A 23,668-nucleotide genomic window follows, 5' to 3' on the forward strand; every position below is an offset into this window, starting at 1 on the left:
TGGCGTTTCTTCTAACAGCAGACAGCTAGATCTTCACCAGTCGGCGGCAAAGAAACTGAGGGGAAGGGGGCGACGTCGCCCAATGTCGCTCGGGTGGGAAAAGCCGCACATGCGCATTGGTGTGTACATGCGCCCCCTAGTGGACGTTGGCTAGTAAAGAAAAATCCGGTCAGCAGGCCTGCGCAGGCGCAGTCCCATGTGGGGCTGCACAGAAGACGGACAGTGAACCTGAAAGTAACTGTCAGCACTGGTTCTAGCAGCTCTAGTTTATGTAATGGCTGGCCAAAAGCATGCAATGATACTTTGGTGGATACTGGACTCTTGGAAAACTGGATAAACTCATTTCTGAGGACTGAATGGAGTTAAAATGCATAGCTCTGCATGATATTCTACATCACCCAGCATTCCATCTGACTGAGCCAAGACTTCTGTGAAGTTCTGAAGATGTCATCCTATTCCTGTGGGTCTATCTGCTGGTGGGGAGAATAGGCCTGGGAAGCAAATAAACCTCCCAAGCCAGCATGCAGCAGCCATTGCGCCTGCCAGAAGCATGTGCTTTGCGCAAGAGCGAGGATATCAGAAAGGTAAGGGCCAGGTTAACCCCCACCCCCTCCCCTGCCACTGGACAGGTAAGGGGACCTGGCAAGCCCTACTACATTGGCTTTAGGGGGAACCTGCTGTTGAGCAGTAGCAAGCAGCCACGCCTGGGTGAATGATGCAAGTCATGTGGTATTAAGTCATGTGATGGTGGTTTCTGGGCCTGGTCCCAATCAATCTCCCATAAAGGCCAAAATAGCCCTGGAAGGGTCCTGCCCCTTCCTATGCCTTTTCCTGAAATAAACCAAGCCTGGAATACTGACCTATTACTTGGTTGCCTAGCAACAGCCACTGAGAGCATCTAGTTAAAGCTACAGGAGTTCCTTTAACTGTTTTGAGGTTTTTTTAAACTCCTCATGTATTTTTTAAAAAGATTTTCCTGCAACCCTAGGGCATTTTTCAGGTGTGTAGGAAGATCTGTCTTGTTCAGTCATGGCCCCCCATCTCCAAATTTAAGTATCCACAGATTAGGGTCACTTCGCTATTAGTATGTAAGATACTTCAGAAATAGACCTTTCCTCTAGATTCCAATACCTGCTCCAAGTCTTCCCAGTCAGAATTGCTGAGTATTTTTTTAAAACCCTGTAAAAAAAAATTAAGCCAAGTAACCATCAAAGAACAATCTTGGGGTCATGGCAGATAGGTCAATGCTTGCGCTGTGGCAGTGACAGCAATATGTTCAGATGATAGGTCTATCAACAACTACAGCCATGAAGCTTAGATGAAATTTATCCATGTTCTGAAACAAAACACCTCTGAATACTAGGATGTTTATTTTACTACAACATCCTCTGAGACTATTGAACACATTAGCATACCCAATTTTGCTAGGTCAAGCATTTTGTCTCCACACAACACCAAACTGCAGGGACATGCCTGTTGAAGTCACAAGACTTCAGGTATTGCTTTCAGAATTTCAGTGTAAGCCAAATAGCTGTGTCTATAGAGAAAGGCAACAGAAATACATTTATTTGGCATGTAGGAGGATTAAAGGAAGAGCACCTACGTGCATCAACAGCATTTCAACAGACCAGATTCTACTCTAAGAAGAGCTACAAGAAAATGCCTTGAAAGCCACATAGGGAGCAACCCCGACATAATGTTTTTGAAATAACCTGGAAGATGAGTGAAGCCCTTTTAGAATAAGCAATATAAAAACATATGTTTGACTGACAAGAAGACTGACAATATAGAAATTCCCCAATCTCAATTTGGACTGCAACAGATAGCAGTGTCTGGACTGTAAGGTGAAAGATTTACATTTTACCCATAGGTAACATGAATTATCACTATGCATAGATGGCCTGGAGGAAACAAGCTCTATGTTAAAGCCACGAAAACTACTTAATATGGATTTGAAAGCACATTTATACATCATGAACACTGTGTTCAAAATAACTATTCCATTATGTTTATTTGTTATCAATGTATTTTAACATTAATGCAGATTAATGTATTTTTGGTTTATGATCTACAAATACATTTTTCACAAACACCTCATTTATTTATATATTTAGGAAGTAAATTCATGTAGTTAATATTATTCTAACATTTTGCTGCATTGTATTCTTGTAAAATTAAAATATTTTATCTCTTGGGTTACATATACAAAAGTTAAGAAATAGTATATTTTTAAACATTTTAAAGTATTACAACCAAATGCCATCAAGATCATTTTGAAAAGCAAACTGAACATTTATTAAACACTAAAAAGAAATGTGTTCCATAATACCTGCTTCTGTGGGCATGAAAATGCCTCCTTTCCTACTGTATGAAGCACAACATGATGCTGGCCTTCCAAAATAAGCTGCTTGTTATCTTCTATAACATATGCCTGTAGAGGACAAAAATGAAAGAGAAATATCACAATAAAAACTTTGTGAGAGATAAGGCATAACTGAGAGTGAAGGGCAAAGAGTGATGGACTAGGATCAGGAGGTCCTAGATTCAATCCTTACTACACCGTTAAATTTATAGGGTGACCTTGAGCCAGTCACACTCTTACAGAGTAACCTACTCATAGAGTTGTTGTGAGATGGTGGAAGAGTTACCCCACCTTAAGCTCCTTGAAGGCAACATATAAGTTGAATGTTTATGTTAAAAAAATAACTGGTAAATATAAATAGCCTTTTAAGTGCCTAATTTAAAAGATATTTTCATGTAATTTTACTCCAGTATTGCCATCTCAATAGTTCAAAGACAACAGGTTGGATCCAAGGACTTCCTTCCATTAGAAGATGACTCCTCATTTGGCAGGATTCCCTTGGATTCAACCCCCTGGGTGCAAATATTAAAATATTTAAGATAGATTTGAATTTTCTGGAGAAAGGAACGCATACAATTCTTGCTTTCATCCACATACCATTAGCAAACACTGAACTTATACAACCTTTGGGAAAAAAACTCAGACAGCCTTATGAAAGCTTACATTTATTCAATTTGTGTTTTCTTCCTGCTGTAGGAAACTTCATTTTTTTAAAAAAGAAAAGATAGGACATAAATTTAATAAATATTTATTAAAATAGTGAAACTAACAACTTTAAATAAAAATAATTAGGGCAATTCTTAAGTTATTTAGACAAGATGTGGGGGCTGTCAGGGCAAGTGTACACTGTATTGCCTGTCCATCCTCAGCCTGAAAAGAAAATGTACCAGAAGGCTACTGCCATTAGATTATGCTGTTTATTCCAGGTGGATAGTGTTACAACAAGAGAGTGGGGTGCACAGTTGCTCTTCCAGCTCTCCTCTCCAGTCTCCTTCAGCCTTGTCCCTTTTCAGATGCCTCCAGATGTGAGGAATGGTGCCTTTTAGGGTTTTTTTTCTACTCCATACCCTGAGATTGGGAACTCACCTCTCCTCCCTCCCAGGCCACCTCCTTTGCTTCCTTTATGCAGGGGCTGCTTTCAACCCCACCTCCCCATTCATCCCAGGAGGCCTTTTCCTGATCCTGCCCCAACAGCTGTGGCCATGCTCATACAGGCACAAAGGCCAGGGAGCTTAGATCCCTCTCTAATTAGGCAAGACATCCTCCATTGCCCCCCCCCCCAGCTGGGACATTTGGCCAGACTTCTCTCCTTCTGCCTGCCAGCCAGCTGATCAGGTCTGCAGTATCATGGGGAGCATCTCCTCCTGCTTCCAGCCCTGGTAGGCTGGCATTGGGGCCATCACCAGCACCCTGCATTCCTGTGGCCTGCTCCCCTGCATCCTCCACTGTCTGTGGGACCCACTCAGCTGTGCCTTGCCCTGGGGCTGCTCTATCATGGTTGCATAGAAGGGGACTGGGCCTCAGATAACAAAGCATTTTTAGATTTGCTCATGTGTCTACTACATCACATGTTCTTTTGGGCCTTTAGCTTATACTCATGATGCTACTTTTAAACAGAAAAATACTAAAATGCTTTCCTTCTTAGTCTTTGAAAACAGTCTAAAGATTTTGATCTTATGAGGTCCATTCCACTAAAGGTGGAGCCATTTTCTGGCAGAACATGCCTCTTCCACTGGAGGAAGAGCCTACCACTAACAAGAGATTCATGCAATTCAGTCCTACTCTTCTTACATATACACACTTTTATTTAAGATTTATATAACTTTTATCAAGTTCTTTGAAAAACTTCAGACATAATATCCTCATACATACCTTCCAAAGTACAATGATATTCAAGTCCACTTCACTACATTTCTGTACCAGTCTAACAACGTTGTCAAGAGTCGGTTTTGCAGTTCCTTTTGAATTATGCATACTGGGTTGTGATTGAGTCCTTTTAAATTCAGAAGGCAAGCTTCGGAAAAAGAAGTCTGCACATGGACTAGTGGAACTGATAATCTATAAAAAGCAGTATATTATATGTTGCTTTTTAAAATACCTAGTAAAGTATTTGTCAAACAGAAACAGAAACTATAACTCAAAAGAATTTCATGCACTCTTGTCTTTCATATGTTGTTACCCTCAAACTATTCTTCAAGTTCCCCAAGTTCAAAAACAGGTATTCAGTAAGAAAAAATTAAAGGGGGGAAATTGTTTCAGTGTGCATTCCCCCACCCCCAACTCTAGATTTTTTTTAATGAGCTTTACAACAGTTTGGTTGGGGGTGGGGGAAGAGAGTTCAGATACAAACTCAAATACAGTGTATACAGAGTCTGTGTTCAGACATCATGAACATACCTTGATTTGGACTGAGCAACTTTCCTGCCACTCCTTCCTTCAGCCATGCATGTGGTGCAGACTGAGGACTTCCTAGTTTGATACAAATCACCATTTGTTGTGATATTCAAACCCAGAAAAATGATAAACTGCTTTAGAACTTCTTGGTCTCAACTCTGTATTCTAAACCAGGACTAAGCTACTTTCAGAAGACCAGATCATAGCAAGAAATATACCACAATTTGTCCTTTTGCCCAATTCAGACATCACAAGAAACTGTAGTTAGTATGAAACCAGGAAGTGCGCCCCACATATGAGGAAAGGAGGGGGAGCCCAAGACCTTGAATAATAATAATAGTAACAGTGTACTTATATACTGATCTTCTAGACAGATTAGTGCCTACTCAGAGTGGTGAACATAGTCAGTGTTATTACTATCCCCACAATACAGCTGGAGAGCTGGGGCTGAGAGGAGTAGCTTAACCAAGGCCACCTGCTGAGCTCATGGCAGGAGTGGGATTCAAATGAGCAGAGTGCTGCCTTGCAACCCAACTACTTAAACACTATACTTGCAGCAGCTCTGAAGACTCATTTACATCATTAATAGGACCAGAGTGTTGCCATATTCAGAATGTGTATCATGCAGAACATGGTGTATTAATTAACAGCATTTTAAAATGTTCCCAGACATGATTTCTGAACTTAGTGAACAAATGACGTAAGACACATCTACTATTGGATTTTTTTAAAAAAATGACTTGCACTATTTCCCCTATACAGATTTAGTGGGGATTTTTCCACCCACAGAATATCACAATAAGAAACAAAAGCTCTTTTTTCACACTAAGCATAGCATATGCTAAATGATGACATGTACCTGTTCATTTCCAAAAATAATATCTGCAAATGTATAATTTTCTAAGAGAAGAAGAGAAAAGAAAGGGTCAGTTCCTCAAAATGTGATTTAATATTAGGAACGATTATTCCAAAAAATAAACACTTACCTAATAAATTTTTGCATCTTACTGCTTTCAAGCACAGTTTTCCTTTCTCTCTGTTAGCCAGCTTAATATCTAATAGAAGAAATGACCAAACATGTCATAACTATGTAACATCAGTCCGACCGCTAACAAATTCTTTTCCAACCTCTCAAGGCAAATTACTGACAACCCGAGGGCAACCCTGGGAACACAGAACCAGTACAAAATGTAAACAAAACCCAGGGATAAATACTCAATAGAGCCAGTTAAATACAAATACGAATATAAAGTGTAATTCTTTTAGACACTAATTAGTGCAACCGAAAGATATAAACAACACAATTCCATAATGTACAAATCTAGTTGAGAAAATTTAAATGACCATCATAGTCCGGTAAGTACAAGGAACAGTCTTAGTCAATTTCTACAAACCGTGCCTCCTAGAAACAAAAAGACGGCGCTGGAGACAAAATGAATCAAATAAAGGTCCGTTTGTTCTCAACTCCTCTAGAAGTCCCAGTGTCCGTACACTCCAAACAGCCGTCAGAGATGTAAAAAGAACAAAAGTGGAATGGTAGTAGCAGTAAGTAATCTTCTCTGTTCATTCTTGAATAGGTGGAAATAGACAGATGGTTCCCAGGAACACGAGAAGTCCCGGGTCGGCCCGACAAGCAGCCGGCAAGATCAAATTAATCAGCTAAGGGCATGCAGTGTGGTTATACAGGGTACTATTCCTTTAAGGTTGGTTGTAACAAGTAGCACGTTAAGTATTTCAATTCAGTGATGATGGTGGGGTATGCCGTCTTGACTGACCTTGCAGTGCTGAGAAAATACTGCACTTAAGAATTACTTAGCCGTCATGGCCCCTGAGGAAATCTTGGCTAGATGAAACAAGCTAATTAATTATATCTTGCTGGCCGCTTATCGGGCCGACCCAGGACTGCTCATGTTCCTGGGAACCATCTGTCTATTTCCACATACACAAGAACGAACGGAGAAGATTACTTACTGCTACCACCATTCCACTTTTGTTCTTTTTACATCTTTGACAGCTGTTTGGACTGTACGGACACTGGGACTTCTAGAAGAGCTGAGAACAAATGGACACTTATTTGATTCATTTTGTCTCCAGCGCCGTCTTTTTGTTTCTAGGAAGCACGGTTTGTAGAAATTGACTAAGACTGTTCCTTGTACTTACCCGACTACGATGGTCATTTAAATTTTCTCAACTAGATTTGTACATTATGGAATTGTGTTGTTTTTTTCTTGCATTGCACTTATTAACGTCTAAAAGAATTTCACTTTGTATTCATATTTGTATTTAACTGGCTCTACTGAGTATTTATCCCTGGGTTTTGTTTACAACCTCTCAAGGCAGGCAAAAGACATAACCTAAGACTTGCCGAGCTATTAAATAACTTACTGAGCTATTAAATACAATGTGATGCAAAGTAATATGTTACAACATTCTTCCTGTTCGCTTAGAAGAATTTACTGTTTCTAATTTTAAAAAGTGTAAAAGGCAGCTTGTACTCATTAGTATGATGGTCCAAAAAATGTTGAGTAAGTGGTGCCACAAGAGATTTGGAAATGTGTTCTTGAATGCGGATCTTAACTGCTTTGCTAGTACTCCCTATGTAAATACGGGGGCAGCTGCATTCAATTATGTAAACGACGCCTGTAGTACTGCATGTGGAGAAATGCCTGAGTTTGATTTCCCTAAGGGTCTAACTAACTCTAAACGTAGGTCCGGTGGACACCAGATCACAGATGTTGCACTTGCCAAACCATTTTTGGACCATCATACTAACAAGAGACAGTTCAGGTTCTCAGTTATAGAAGTTTTGAAAGCAGATAGATCAAAGGATTCCAATAATGTATTGTTGAGAAGAGAAGCGTACTGGGCGTTCAAGTTAGATTGCACGGGACCATGTGGTTTGAATACCAATATCGACTATTCTTGTTTTTTATGAACTCTTTCGGTTGAATTCTGTTTATGAAGGGACATGGTTTCCTATTAATGCTGTATATGTATTTGGTATGTAACGTGTGGTGATACTCTGCACCTTTAAAGATGTATATGAAGGGTTGTAACACTCATTTAAAAGGGTTCAGTGTGAAGGTGGGCTTCACCAGCCAGAGACCAAGCATTATCTGCGGTCGTGAATTTACGTGCTGGGACGCAGTGAGTAGAGGAAATAATTATGTCATACAACATGTGTTATATTTGTAAATTCGGCAGATTCCTCATATAATACTTCTTTGCAGAAATAAGCAAATTTGCTGTGATAAAGAGGACCATGAAACAGGACATTAACCGGAATCCTGTCGGAAGTTCACATTATTTGATGATTGCCCAGGGAGAAGTTGGGAATCCTCCTTTCACGCTGGCAACTGAAGCCGTGTATATACTTTCAAGTCCATATAGACATTCCAAACGGACATCTGTGGTTTATACTTGCATCAGCAACAATTGTTGCAAATTGGAACTCTGTACATATGATTGTATGACTGAGCTACGATGTATTAGCTCTAATACATTTTGTTTCTTTTGTTGTTCCATATAAATTGCATTTATTTGTACACCAGCCCGAATTCAGAGGTGGATTTAAATTATACAGTTCTTAATGCTGTTTATTTAATTTCTAACTTGTTATTGTTAATTTGCATGACGGGGACGTCAGTCCTTTCTTGCTACTTCTACCCGTAATTGCCTTGATCCAGTTGGGATCAGGAGCGGAGAAGGTGGCAATGCCAACGCCTTCACCCACCTGGGATGAGGAGCAAAGCAAGTGGCAATGCCTGCCCCCGCCATCACCCAGCTGGGATCAGGAGTGGAGCAAGTGGCAATGCCCGCCCCTCTTCACTCAGCCAGGATCACTCGGCCAGAATCAGGAGCAGAGCATAAGGCAATGCCTATCCCCTTTTACCCAGCCTGGATCAGGCGCAGAGGAGGAGGCAATGCCCACCTCCATCTTCACCCAGCAAGGATCAAGAGTCAAGCAGGTGGCAATGCCCACCCCCCACCTTCACCCACCTGGGTTCAGAAGCGGAGCAAGTGGTAATGCCTGCCCCTGTTCACCCAGCCAGGATCAGGTGAGGAGCAGGTGACAATGCCTGCCCCCTTCACTTGGCTGGAATCAGGAGCAGAGCATAAAGCAATGCCTATCCCCCTTTACCCAGCCTGGATCAGGCACAGAGCAGGAGGCAATGCCCACCTCCATCTTCACCCAGCAAGGATCAGGAGTCGAGCAGGTGGCAATGCCTGCCCCCCTTCACTCAGCCGGGATCAGTCGAGGAGAAAGTGACAATGCCCACCCACTTCACCTGGCCTGGATCAAGTGTGGAGCAAGAGGCAATGCTCGCCGCTCGTTCAACCTGCTGGAAGCCGGTACAGAGCAGACAGCAATGCCCCCACCCCACTTCACTCAGCCGGAATCAGGTGCAGTGTTGGAGGAAATGCCCGTTCCTTCTTCACTCAACTGGGATCAGGAGTGGAACAGGTGGCAATGCCCACTCCCCGCTTCACCCAGCTGGGATCAGGCATGGAGCAGGTGGCAAGGCCCGCCTCTTCATTTGGCTGGGATCAGGAGTGGAGCAGGGAAATACCCACCTGCCCACCCTCCCCTTTCTAGAGCCAGTTGTGTGTTTTTTTACCACAACAGGCTTTATTGCTAGTCATTTACATAAATGTATAAACAGAATTTGAATTGCAAATGCACAAACCTTTGTCTTCAGAGAGATTTATGGATTCTTGCAGCTTCCAGTTTTTACTGTTACTAGACACTTGTACTATGTGAAATTCTTTTACACCAGCTTCACTCTAAGAAATCCCCAAGAAAACAGAAAGATGTAAGTAATTGGTTTCAAGAGCCAGGTTTTTGTTATATAAGCTAGACAATTTTTTGTCCCTTTTAAGAAGGTTAATGCAGCACAAAAACAGTCCAATCAGAAGCAAGAGGGAGAGTATATTTTTATTAGGGTGCCCATGGTCTCAGTTCTAATATAGCTGCATTTGCTCAACACATAAATGCCTGGTTAGAATCAGTGACCTTATGACATAACAGTCCCAAGCTTTTTAGGAACTGGAGCTCTCACTATTCCCTCTTAAATGTAACAAATGCAGTCACTATCCATTTAAAACATTTTAATCTCTGATTTTTTAAATTACAGTAAAATCTATGTTATCCAGCACTTGGTTATCCAGAATTGACACAGCCTCAGGACAAGCTCCTCCCCTGAATCACCATAACCCTGTGTCTTTGGGCACATGCATGCCCCACTCAGGACTCTGTAGTTGGCCTGCTTGATGTCTCTAGCTTTTGTGAAGCTTTTGCCAGCTGGCGTTGTCAGCCAACATCATTCTCAAGCGCCTGCCTCCCAGCCTGCCTTGAGCCAGCTCTGTCAGAGGACTTCTGGGTAGCTGGCCTCCTTGTTTGTATGCTGAGAGGATGGCTCCCATCACAGCTCAACGAGAAGAGCCAAGGTCCCACCAGGCATGGGGGCTGTCATGGTAGTGTTCTTAATGGGATGTCTGATTGCTGTGAATACCTCTCGGTTAAGGCTCAGCAGAGCAATAAGCTTGATTATCCAGCACATTTGATTGAGCAGTAACCTCCATTCCCTGTATGTACTTGGTAACAAAACATTTACTGTACCTGGCTTTTAATGGAACAACTAATTAAACAACTGTATTGTCGAAGGCTTTCACGGCCGGAGAACGATGGTTGTTGTGGGTTTTCCGGGCTGTATTGCCGTGGTTTTGGCATTGTAGTTCCTGACGTTTCGCCAGCAGCTGTGGCTGGCATCTTCAGAGGTGTAGCACCAAAAGACAGAGATCTCTCAGATCTCTGTGACACTGAGAGATCTCTGTCTTTTGGTGCTACACCTCTGAAGATGCCAGCCACAGCTGCTGGCGAAACGTCAGGAACTACAATGCCAAGACCACGGCAATAGAGCCCAGAAAACCCACAACAACCAATTAAACAACTGCTCACCCTGCACAAACTCAAGCAATGAAGATTTATTTAAACATTATTTTCCTTCCAGGATTGTGTTCAGAGAGATCAGGGAAAAGTGAACATCTGAACTAGTAGACCCCATATTTATTTTACCATGATAATCTACCCCGGCTCTAGAGATTAAAACTTTTTAATACAAGTTTTATTCTCAAAGGGTCAAGCACATGGAGTTTTCTGGTTTGGTTGCTCACTTCTCTCTGCTCCTAGTACAATGCATGTGTCCAAGGTTCACAACTGATCTCTCCCCAGGTACAATCCCTAAAACAAAAACCTGTCACAACAGGTTCTTAGCAAATTGTTGAACAAGTATAACCTATATAATGTAACTGAATGCTGCAAAATGATTGCTAAATTATGATAAAATGACAGAGGATGGGTCTGTGGCTCAATGGAATAGCATCTTGTGTGCAGAGGACGGCCAAGTTCAGTTCCTGGCATCTCTAGTTCAAAGGATCAGGTACTGTCACAGTAATATAGGTTGCAATAAGCAATACTAAGCAATACAAAGTAGTACACTTGTATTCTAGGTGAACTTCTGCACTTTGAATGAACTGTCTTGAGTTTCTTCTAACAGAATTGTACAACCAAAACAGGTGTAGCTTTCATCTTTGACAGCCAATTAAAAATAGTGGACTCGTATCTAGATTAATGTTCTTCTATCAGAGAATGAACCAATGGTGATCTACCAACTTAACTTGTTCTGTCATTTCCCACAGATTTATAGTTTTGTTCTGCAAGTTGGCTATAACATCATTTTTGGCTAATTAAAAGGTTATACAATAGAAATTATAAATATTTAATGAAGCATCAAACCAATCATAGTTTGTTTATGCTATCACAAGAAAAAGATCTTAGATATTTGCATAAGATAATGTATAAAATTCAGATAGTATGTTAGAGTTCTGATTGGAAGAAATCTCAAGAGAGTCTAGGTGAGAATTTTACCGTTGCTATGGGAATCTTAATGCATTTCGTAGAAACTTTGATTGTTTTAAACTTAGAGTTAATTAGGAAATGTTAGCAAACCTAATTCTTATTGCTTTTCTGTGTTGTATTTTTGTAGGATTTATATTAATGACCATATATATTTTGATATCTTGCTTCTCTAAAAAACGAGAGTGTAATTCCAATAATAAAAGAAATAAACTCTAGAAAAGTGTCTGTGTAGAAATAGCCAGACAGTTCTGGGGAGATATTATAGAGGTAATAAATGAGATATTGCAGATTCAAATAAAGAAGAACCCAGAACTATTGCTATTGAACTTAAGCATGGAAGATGTTCCTACTCAATACCGAACATTACTATTCTATATGACGACGGCAGCAAGACTTTTATATGCGCAAAAATGGAAGGTGCAAGAAATACCAACTACTGAAGATTGGATGCATAAATTGCTGTACATGGCGGAAATGGATAAAATGACAAGGAAGCTGAGAGATCAGAATCCAGCGGAATTTTTTACGGACTGGGGAAGATTGAAAACATATTTAGAAAAGAAGTGGGACGTAAAGGGGGAATTATGGCAATTTGAAAATTATTAGAATGGATTTGTTATGAGAAGAGATAGAATCTTTACCATATGAAGTGAAGTATTAGCTAATTGTTAGCCCAAATGTAAGTGGACTTAGAGTTAATAGATATTGTTAGAATTACTAAAGTAGATATTTTATCCGACAGTTAGTTTAAATTTAAATATATGTGGAGCTAATATAAAGTAATAGATAATAGATTTTAAGTTTATAGCAATATTTTTGAAGTTAATAGATAGGGCTTAGTTGAATAAAAGAGTAAGTAAACATGAGATAAGGAGTTACAGAAAAAGGGGACAGATTGGGAATAGATTAGGCTATAGGGTTGGAAAGCTTTTGGAAGTCTTGGAAAAGGGGGGGAGGGAAAGGGTGGGGGAAAGGATAATGAGATGCTATTTGAAAGTTGTATATTAATATTCTCACCTAATAAAAATTTTCTAGAAAAGTGTCTGTGTACTTTGATAAGGAGGAGCAAAGCAAAAGGACCCTATAAATAATGTACTAATTAGCAGAACTTGTTCAAAAAGCAGTTCTGTTTGACAGGCCTTACAAAATGCTGAAAACTATCCAACAGTAAAAGATAAATCTTTCTTCTGAGATGGTGGAAGCTTTGGTAAGGTGTGAATAAGAGAGTCTGTTACAGTAGTAGGTGATGTGAAAGACCTTTCTACCTGAGGGTCTGGAGAGATGTTGCCAGTCAGAGTAAATAATACTGACTTTGAAAGACCAATGGACTAACAGTATCAGGCAGCTTTCTGTGTTTGTGAGCCAGTGGTGTTATAGATCCAGAGGGGTTAGCCGTGTTAGTCTGTAGTTGCAAAACAGTAAAGAGTCCAGTAGCACCTTTAAGACTAACCAACTTTATTGTAGCATAAGCTTTTGAGAACCACAGTTCTCTTCATCAGATGCAAGTGGTGTTATAGGGGTTAAGATTGTTGGATTAGAATCTGGGAGACCCAGGTTTGAATCCCTGCTCTGCCCTTGGGTCACTCACATTCTCTCAGTATAACCTACCTCGCAGAGTTGTTGACAAAATAAAATGGAAGAGGGGAGAATGATGTAAACCACTGTGATGCAACAGAGCCCTGGTGCATCACGAGTTAATGAAACAGCTCAGAACTCAGTTCTGCTAACTCAGTGCACCTGGGTAAAAGACATTCCAATTCAATCCATTCAAGGGCATTTCAGCCAGAGAGTGATACAGCTTGATTTTAGTGTCGGGAGGGGGGATTGAAGAGCACTTGAACCAGTGTTCTGGAAAGTTACCAGAAACTGACCTCCTGATTGGTCAATGCAAGCCCAAAGCCTCTAACTGCCCTAAGATCTAACTAGGAGCATAATGATGAGAGGACAGCAGTGACAATAGCAACTGGATGAGTTTAGGCGCCTTGCTTGTGTAGATGGTTGCTACTCAAACCATCTGTGCAGACAAGCTAAAGAACGACTCAGTTCCAGGTAACAGTTGTAAGACCTAGCTCAGATAGCTTTATTGTTTTATGCTTCAGAACTGCTGAAATGTGATAATTTAATAAAATTGTTTAATAAAGTACTAATTTTTCCAAGCTTAGTTGTTTTGCTTGTGAGTATCCCATCCTTGGAATCTGGGAGAGGGTGATTGGTGGTCTTTCCAGGGTTTATTGTGAGGTAAGGGGTTCCTCTGACTTCTAGGCACAGGGAGTCAGAAGGAGCTACAACAACAACATTTGATTTATATACCGCCCTTCAGGTCAACTTAATGCCCACTCAGAGTGGTTTACAAAGTATGTTATTATTATCCCCACAACAAAACACCCTGTGAGGTGGGTGGGGCTGAGAGAGCTCTGGAAGAGCTGTGACTGACCCATGGTCACCCAGCTGGCTTCAAGTGGAGGAGTGGGGAATCAAACCCGGCTCTCCAGATTACAGTCCCGCACTCTTAACTACTACACCAAAGCAGCTTACGACATTCTCTTCTCTTCCATGTTATCTTCACAACAAGCCCAAAGTCAACCAGCAAGCTTTGAACCTAAGAGCAGAACCACAAGTGACAAAAGGCACAGATTGGACACTTGTCAGCTTCCCTCAAGTTTTGATGGGGAATGTAGGCGTCCTGGTCTTGCAGCTTGGCTCTCTGACTGCTGTCCAATGGACTTTTCAACTGTCACTTGTCCAACATTCCGCCAAGCTGCCTACATTTCCCATCAAAACTTGAGGGAAGCTGACAAGTGTCTAATCTGTGCCTTTTGTCACTTGTGGTTCTGCTCTGAGTCTCACAGATCCTAGTCTGACACTAACCACTACATAACAATTGGTCTCAGCTTTCTTCTTTCCCCCTGGCAGCCTCTCCCTAGGAAAAGTCTACTCAAGTTGCAAAAATCGGGTGGTGGCAAGTCACTCCAGTGAGTTGTGTGGTAGCAGCTCCCAGGCCCGGCCAAGTCATACAAGTTGTGCTGGAGGCTACCAGTGGGCAATTTGTGGGGCATCAAGCTGTCCAACAGCCACTGCCACACCTGAGTAAGTTGCACAAACTGAATGGTAGCAAGGTGCCTTGTGATTGCTGCTTGGCCCAGCCCTAATGAGTCCTCCCTCCAGGTCGGGGGTGGGGGGGAGGAAGGAAGGGTGGATTGGAAGGTCAAAATGGCCCTGGAAAAGACACCCTCTTTTACTTTTACTGGCATAAATTAAGGTTTGAAGACTGGTAATGTTGTGATGGTTTGCCTAGCAACCCTCCAAACAGCCAGTGAGACCTCAAGAGAACATTTATTTCATAAAAGTAGAGGCATTGCATCTAGGGGGGAGTGATTAACTTCCAATATGATTTTTTTAAAAAGATTTGTAGGGGTGGGGTGGGGTTATGCAAACCTGGAGCTTTTTTCAGGATTGTAGAAAGATCTGTCTTGTCTGTTCATGGCTCCAATCTCTGGCTTTAAGTATCCATAGATGGACCGTGTTGAGAATCAGATGCAATCTAGCAGGTCTTTAAGGTTCTACTGGATATTGAAGATCATGTTTAACTCCTGATTGTCACTGGGACTTGCAGGACAGTAGCTGTAAGTTCCCTGATGAGAACTCCATTCTGATGCTCTGCAGGAACCAAACTAAGAATGTGACTGTGGTGCAGAGGAGAGGCTTCACCCCATACCATTTTACAGACTCAGAATCGCTTTGTGGCAGGGCACACTGCTCCATACTGAGATCTGAATCAGGCCCGTGCCACTTCTGAGTTGAATTTCCATGGAGAACTTGCAAGTGCTGTCTGGCTGTGAGTCCCTGTGGCAGCCACGTTTTACACATAATATCAAGTTTGGGCTTAAGTGTTATTTTATCTCATACATCGTTGTAGTATAAGTAAACGTTGAAAAGGTTAAGGCCAAAAAATTATACTGCAGCTAATTTATACTGAGATCTCATCAAATGGAATTTCATTTGCAAACTTTTACAATGCCTTGAATACAAGTTTAGCTCAATTGACTTTAAGATTAACTCTATACATAATTCTAAAAATCATGCAGGAGTTTGCTGTAATGACAAAAGGCTCTGGGTTTTTTTTAAAAAGCTACAAGTAATGTTACCCCAATTCTGAGCAAACTTACAGTATTGATATTTTCCACATCCACAAACACTAGCATATTGTCACCTTCACCTTTTTCATCCTCAAGAGCATTACTTCGAAACACAGTAGCTCGAACAATCAGTGATCGACTGGTACAAATAACTGCCGTGTGTCTCAATACTCTGTGACTAGAAAAAGAAAACAGTTTATATTTTAGTTTATGCACCATATTGCCTTCATATATATTTCAGCAGTTAGTATCACACAAATGGTCCCGTATTAGGCCTCATCATATGCTCTAAAGATAGAAAATGAATAACAAATTATAAAAACAATATACCAGAAGCTGTAGCTTTTGTACAAGATAATTTAACAGATTTTTTTTAAAAAAATACAGTTCTATCTTGGGACCAATAACAGCAGAAGAGATAAAGAACACTTGCAGTCCCTTTTCCCTCACATCTGAGCACACGCCCCTACAAGAACTTCTACAGGCTATATGACTGTAATGATTTCAAGTAAATGGGTGCATGTGTCTTTAAATGCTTGGTTTGAGCTAGGTGAAGAGTGGGGGTGAGAGAGGGAAGAGTGAGTGATGTGATTGGTTGATGACTGAGAGTGTGGGCGGAGTGAATGCAGTTTGAGACTGATAGTAGGGAGAGAAAGTTTTCAGTCAGAAGAAAGCAGGCTAGCTGTGTGCTGCCTGAATATGTTGAAGTGTTTATGAGAGAAATATAACCTGTGTGGAACCTGAACTGAGCATGTTTGTGAAAGGACACTCAGTCAGGGAAAGAGAGGCCAGCTGTGTGCTGCCTAAGCAGGTTTCATATTTCTGTGAATAAGAGTCAGAGAGGCTAGCTGTGTGCTGCCTGAGGAGTTTTAAGCATTTCTGTGAGACAAATATAGAGCCTAGAGAAAGAGGCTAACTGTGTGTGAAGCCTTGGAAGAGATCTGTGTGAATGAGAGTAAATGAAGTAACTTTAAGAACTAAGAACTACTTTTATGAAACCAATACGCTTCTTGAAAAATAAACATTTATTTTGTTTTGTTATATCCCAGTATAGCTGTCATTGCTATATCCCATTCATATCCTCAGGGCCACAAAGAACCACGAAGGAGCCTGACACTTAAACACGTTACCAAAGGGGAAATTCACACAGACTGGGAGAAGCTGAAACAATATTTGGAGAAGAAATGGGAGGTGGGAGGAGAACTGTGGCAGTTTGAGAACTACTGAAGTACAATAAAATGTAGAGGGGGGTGACTTTACCGGGGAGGAGAAGAGGTAAAAGAGAATTTCTAAGCAGTTATGATATTAGATTGATATATATAGAATAATAAATAGAATATTGATAGAAAATAATTAATCATAAGGGTTAACTATAAGGATTGATTAACTAATAATATTTTCTTTTTGATTCCGTACAGTGTACCAAACTGAATATGTTTATTTGAAGTTGTATATGAGTCAAATTGATTGATATCATATGATTGAAGGGGAATAGAAATACTAATGTAAACAAATATAACTAAAATAGAAAGAAGAAGATAGAATGAATAACATATAGAGTATAAGTTAAACTGGTTGATTTATATGAATGTATGATTTATATGGTTTATGATCTATAGAACTGATATCATATATAGACTTATGACTGAAGGGGAATAGAAATACTAATGTAAACAAATATAACTAAAATAGAAAGAAGATAGAATGAATAACATATAGAGTATAAGTTAAACTGGTTGATTTATATGAATGTATGGTTTACATAGTTTATGATATATAGAAATATTTGAAAGTGAAATAATGAAAAATGGGATAAATTGTTTATCCATTATGGAAAATGGGACTCATAGTCAGGGTACAGAGTATTAAAAATAGTTAAAGAAGTATTGCTTAGAATAAAGGGAGAATATATATTTGTTAGATAGAGGAGATTAAAAGGAGTAAGGGAAAAGGGACAAAGGGTTGGAAAACTGTTGGAAGTCAACAAAAAGGGGGAGGAAAGGGAGGGGGTTAGAAATTGGGAAATGGGAATATTGACTGTAATGTGTAAACATTTGATCCTAACCCAATAAAAAATTTTTCAAAAAAAAAAAAACCAAAGGGGAAATTCGAATAAAATATTTTGGAATAATATATTCCTGGTGGCAGCAAACTACCCAGAGGGTGTAAGGGGAAGATTAAAAGAAAAATCTACCCCAAAGAAAGTACAGGTCATAACAATGACCATACAAATAAACAAGAAAATGTTTGGAGACAACCATCATCCTACCATGTTTTGTTCTTGTAATTTGTACAAGAGCAAGCAATTCTCCCTCCTTAATGAACCTCCTGGTATTGCACATCTTTCTTCAAAAAAGTTCCCTCTTTCATGAGCTCCTTCAGGTCATGTATCAGTTGGCTCAGATCTTAGTTGACATCAACCCAATGCATCTAAAATTAAATTAGCTTAAAGCATAAAAGTACAAAAAAAGCTTTAAAAAGTCTTACCACATTTTTGAGTGTTTTTTAATACTTTCATAATAAAATAAAAAATGTATTTCATGAACGCCTTCTTCGTCCGGCCCACGTAACCACATGGGGAGCTGTATTGAAGCTCCAGGGAGGAGAACAGAGTCAGGAAGGGGGACATCTATCACTTCCGTCTGATTTCCTGTTCCAGCCCCAAAGTCTACAGAAGAAGCTGAAGAGCTCAGTGAACCTACAGAGGTAGAATGTTTCACAACAGTCTTGTAAGCACTGCAGTGTTCGGATGTTGATGGACTTAATGGTGTTAAAACGGTACTGCTGCTGCCAAAGGTAAAACACTCTGGTCGTTTAGAGGCAACTTTCAGTCCAGTCAGAGGACACTTGCTTACATTCATAAACTCTACATAAGTCTTTCGGATTTCTCCACAAAGGAGTCCAGTAGGAAAATTGATAAAGAATACCTGCATTGAAAGAGAAAAATATTAATATAACAATCCATGAAAGTTGACAAAGGGAATGTGCACTTAATTTGTCCATTTTTTTTAAAAAAAAAACTCAAGCTCAGGTTCAGATAACTTTGGCTTTCTACATTTTTCTGCCATTTTTAATAGCACAAAGTGAGAGGTGACAGTGAAAAACAGATGCCCAGGACGTAAAGGAAACCAAGATGACAGAATACTTTTTCCTTGGTTTTAGACAGCTTTCTTTTCAGACAATCTTAGCAAAATTCACATTTCAGTAGTATATTAAATAAGGTCTTTGGGGAAAAGATTTCTCTTATGCTAGTTTGCACCTGAAATCTATTTCATTCAAGCAGGGCTTAAGTCCTACTATTCTCTGAGTAGAACGTAGCAACTGCAGATTTAAACTGAGGCAGTGGATATGGGAGAAAATCAGAAGTAGAAGAACATTAATATATTTCAAAAGCAGCGGTTCTCTCTTTAACGCCATTGTTAACCATCATCTGTACCTCTAGCAAAGGCATTTCCTCTGTAATAATGGGATCTAAACGTCGATCTGGTCCATATTTAATAGATGTTTTTTCTTCCTTTGTGTTATTTAGGCGAGGACCCTGGATTTCCAAATCTTGTCGGCCTCTAACTGATGTTCCATTAGGAATGTATTTCCCTAAAAACAAACACACAGAATCTTGAAGATCAGCAATTAATAGATGGGGTCCAATTGATATTTGAAGAATGAAAATAATTACCCAAACTTACAAAACTGTGAAAATATTTTGCTGCTATTTATAATGTCAATCTAAGTTGGCTGGGGAAACACCATTATCTGAATAAAAGCACAAATAAGAGCATATGCCTAATTGCCAGACAAGGTTCCAACTTCTTTTCTCTTAGCCTTTGATATGTAATATGTAAGCTGAGATCTGACCACATACGGATAACATATTTTCATGTGATATAGTTTCATGTAATCTGGGGATATTTTTATTTACTTACTTCTAGCCTGCCTCTCTCCTGAAGGACTCGATACAAGTTACAAACTGGAGAAAACTAAACCACTACATTCAATTATAACACCATCACTAAAAACAGTGGAATAAATACAAACCGATGCTATAATCAATGACCTGCACAAAACCAAAACAAAAAAGTGTGTCTAAATAATTCAACTGTGGAAGCATAGTAGCAAGGGGGCCCGTGTAACATTATGCAAGAATTCATTCCACTAGATAAAAGCCATCGCTGAGAATGTTCTGGTGTGGATATTTTCACCTGCCTACAGATGGGAGTTCTCCTTGTTTTACTAAGCGGAGTTTTGAAAAAACACAGATTCAGAGTAGTTCTGAAAATTCCAGGACATGGGTGCCAATGCCATGATGGACTTTATTCCCTTCTTATCAACTAGCAGAAAGCAAACAAATTAAAATTGAACCTAAACAAGATGAAAGTGATATTGACTAGAAAAGCAGAGACCCTGAAGGACATTATGCTTCTGACCTTTGATGGGGTCCAGCTGACCCTGGCTAACTCAGTTAAGAGCCATGGGGATATACTAGATGTGGTGCTGTTGCTAGAGAAACAAGTAAATATAGCCACAGAAAAGGCCTTATCATAACTAGACTTGCCTGAAAGATGGCCAGATTATAGGGCTGTGTTGTAAGAAATAGCTCAGAGAAATGCTTTGGTATGGACAGGGACTATATGCTATTCTGTTGAGTGCTGTCTGCTGATGTAGACATTCGATTTATATACTGCCCTTCAGGACAACTTAATGCCCACTTAGAGTGGTTTACAAAGTATGTTATTATTATCCTCACGACAATCACCCTGTGAGGTGGGTGGGGCTAAGAGAGCTTCTAGAAGCTGTGACTGACCCAAGGTCATCCAGCTGGCTTCAAGTGGAGGAGTGGGGAATCAAACCTGGTTCTTTAGATTAGAGTCCTGTGTTCTTAACCACTACACCAAACTGTCTCTCACCAGGTTACTACTGTCTCTGTTCAGAATGATTTTATTGTGATGTCACAGACTGTGATGCTTTCACAGACAACACTTCTTTTTTCTTGGGGATATCTGAACACCATTATTCCCTCCTGCAAACCTGGTGGTTTCCCCAGGTTTGCTGAAGAATCCCCTTATATTACATATGAATTTTGATAGGTATTCTAGAACCACAATCAGAATTAGATACATAAATATGTAGTTCACAGTGTCGTCCTTAGAATGAAGTACATATCCATAAGGAGAGTGCCTCAAACGGTAAGAATTTGCTCTGTAGGCTACATTCCATATTATTAATACGCACCCATGGCCCTCTTTTTTGTCCCACAGACAGCTACTAGCACCTTGCCCTTGGAAACATACCCCAGCCTTACCTGCTTGCAATCCAACTGAAGAGTCTATTCCATCTAGCACTGTAGTGCCCTGAATAGTGCCAAGATTGTAAACGACTCCCAGAATGTGTAGCTCCCCTGTTTGATGGGGAAAGAGCTTTAGTCTTGCCTGTGGAGATATGTTAAATTTTTGTTGTTGCTAGTTTACAGATCACTTGTTTTACATTTATGCCCCATTTTAGTCACAGAAAAGCAAATGGCTACATTTATCATTATTAAAAGCCTATCCTTGAAATTAAACTTGGTTTGACTGAAGTATTATTTCTACAAGGGCGCTTAAGAAATTAGTGGCAATATTCAGCACACAGGGTTGGTTCAGACACAACATTAAAGCATGGTTATGCTGCCCTGTTATCTAAAAAAATGAGTCTTAGCCACAGATGGGAAAGTAACAGTTTATTAACAACAGCATGACAATGTGTTGCTTCCCAAGAGAAATCACACAACCATCACCACCTATGAATGACTGCATTTCCAGAATTTAGATCCAAATCAACATACTAATGAAGAAATCTTGTTGAAAAATGGTTAAGTGTTTGTAATGGCATGGAATACTAAAGTTAAAGATGGGGTTAGACCTTATATATTTTTAACGTTTTATGATAACCATGACATACTCACTTTTGTAAAAATAAAAACATGCAAAGCTTATTTCAACTATGAGTAGTTTGTGAAACCAGCAACGGCTCCTATATGAGGATGGTAATGGAGGGTGATCTTTGTAAGACTGGTTCTGTCCAAGACTGCTGAGTCATCGGACTGTTAAATAAGTTTAGAATTAAGAAACCAGCAATCAGCCCACAGATGATCAATGAATCTTGGCTTGTAGCACCAGTTCCTAATTTAGTACTATAGATCCTTTCACTAAAGACCCAACTAGTACCCCATGCGGCTTCATGGTACCCAAAAGAAGATAAACCCTTGCCACACTGCAGGCTATTAAGATGGCTAGCATGTAATGTTTTGCATATAATGTATTTAATTTGGATTTTATTTTTGCTTGCTAATCAGGGTGTTAAAAAAAATTACTGTGAGTTTAAATATAGGCATCTACGGAAAGAAGAAGGGGGGGTGGATAGGTGAATGGAGCCTGCTCTGATTGGACAGTAGCCAAGATTCCTTGGAGGTTTGCACACTTGCTTGCCAATCCACCAGAGATCAGCAGGAGCTGGCAAGCCCCCCAGAGGTCACCTGCGACCAGCAGGCACCAAGGGACATCACCCCTGGAAGTGATGTCGTTGCGCTGGCCGCAGGAGTGCTCCTGCGCTACGTTTGGGGCCAATTTGGGCCCCAAACGGGCTGAATCAGCCCCGCACTGACATCATTGTGCAGGCACCAGAGTATACGTGCACGTGAAAAAGAGCATGCTGCCAGCATAAGGTAAGTGCCAGGTCCCCCCTCCCACTGAGAGGGTATAGGGACCTGGCACCCCTGCGATAGCCATACCCGAGGAGGCAGAGTGAACTGCAGTTTTTAGAGAGCTGAGGGGAGAGGTTTTCAGTAAAGAGGGGCTGAATTGAAGGACAAAAGGCAAAGGTTTAAAAAAACCCAAGCAAATGATTATTTAGTATTTTACTAGCACTTCTTTTTCTCCCTTGTTATAAATGGAAGGAGTGTACTGCATTACTGGGTCTTTAAGTGGGTGAGGGAGGGAAAGAGAGGGTGGAAATCTGTTGCAGACAAAAAGAAAAAGCATCCCACACTTCCCACACTTGAGCCAGCTGAAGACAAAAGTAGTTTCCTTTTTGAGCTTCTCTTGCAAGGCAACTTTGTAGGTGATGCAGTCATAGAGCATGGAAGTAAACAAGTGAGGGATTTGGTTTCGTTTTCCCGGCCATGTCGGACGCTCCTCTCTGCAGGTCCGGGAGGAAACGTCCGAGCAGCCTGACTGGGCAGTTGACCCGCAAGGGTTAACCCCCAGGACTCCCAGTGAGGGAGGCAGGGTCCGGAGCGCGGTGGGAAGAACCCCCTGAAAGCAATGCAGGGGGTAAATTGCCCGTTTGCTCCAACGGAGGCCGGCAGACTTGCGCAGCACTTCGCGTGCTGCCGGGCCATGGAGAACGGCAATAAGCAGATTTAAGGTGAAAACCTGTAAGTAAGCGAATCCCTTCTGATTTCTAAGCGTATGCGAAGGATTGGTGGGAGTTGAAGCTAAGAAGGCGCGGATTTCTTCCCCTTCATGGAGTTTTGGAACTTAGTTGGCGCCCCCCCCCCTAAGATGGCGACAAAAAAGCAGAGCCCAGCAATGAGTAAATCGGTGATGGCGACGTTACAGGGGAAGGGGGAAACTTTGGAAGAGATGGTGAGACGAGCAGTCTTTGATGCTGTGTAGCCCTTTGTAGCGAAACTGAATGAAATGGGGCAAAAGGTTGATTCAGTGGAAAGTGAAGTGAAAACCATTAAAGAAACAGCGACCGGAGCAGAGCAGTCTGCACACGAGAACGCAGTACTCATGAAAGCAACAAGTAAGGAAGTGAAGCTTTTGGAGAATCAAATAATAGGATTGCAAGTGGACCGTGCCCAAACGGTCATGCGTCTTC

The 23,668-nt window shown here is 40.7% G+C and overlaps 1 protein-coding gene across 9 annotated transcripts in view; it reads right to left on the reverse strand.

Annotated features, from left to right (window-relative positions):
• The window catches only part of TRAPPC8 (trafficking protein particle complex subunit 8), a 94,611-nt gene that overhangs the window by 11,348 nt on the left and 59,595 nt on the right, over positions 1-23,668 (reverse strand). For 5 of the 9 annotated variants that reach the window (XM_054984373.1, XM_054984371.1, XM_054984369.1 and 2 more), the window contains 10 exons: positions 21,111-21,237; positions 19,248-19,405; positions 18,299-18,738; positions 15,842-15,989; positions 9,445-9,541; positions 5,743-5,811; positions 5,616-5,656; positions 4,235-4,420; positions 2,330-2,431; positions 1,132-1,179 (listed from right to left, as the gene is read on the reverse strand). In XM_054984373.1, the coding sequence (XP_054840348.1) occupies positions 1,132-1,179; positions 2,330-2,431; positions 4,235-4,420; positions 5,616-5,656; positions 5,743-5,811; positions 9,445-9,541; positions 15,842-15,989; positions 18,299-18,738; positions 19,248-19,405; positions 21,111-21,237 (1,416 nt within the window). The remainder of the gene's footprint in view (positions 1-1,131; positions 1,180-2,329; positions 2,432-4,234; positions 4,421-5,615; positions 5,657-5,742; positions 5,812-9,444; positions 9,542-15,841; positions 15,990-18,298; positions 18,739-19,247; positions 19,406-21,110; positions 21,238-23,668) is intronic. The other 4 variants (XM_054984374.1, XM_054984376.1, XM_054984375.1 and 1 more) reach the window with 1 other exon arrangement.

The sequence above is a fragment of the Eublepharis macularius genome, chromosome 7 (assembly GCF_028583425.1).
Source record: "Eublepharis macularius isolate TG4126 chromosome 7, MPM_Emac_v1.0, whole genome shotgun sequence".
NCBI lineage: Eukaryota > Metazoa > Chordata > Lepidosauria > Squamata > Eublepharidae > Eublepharis > Eublepharis macularius.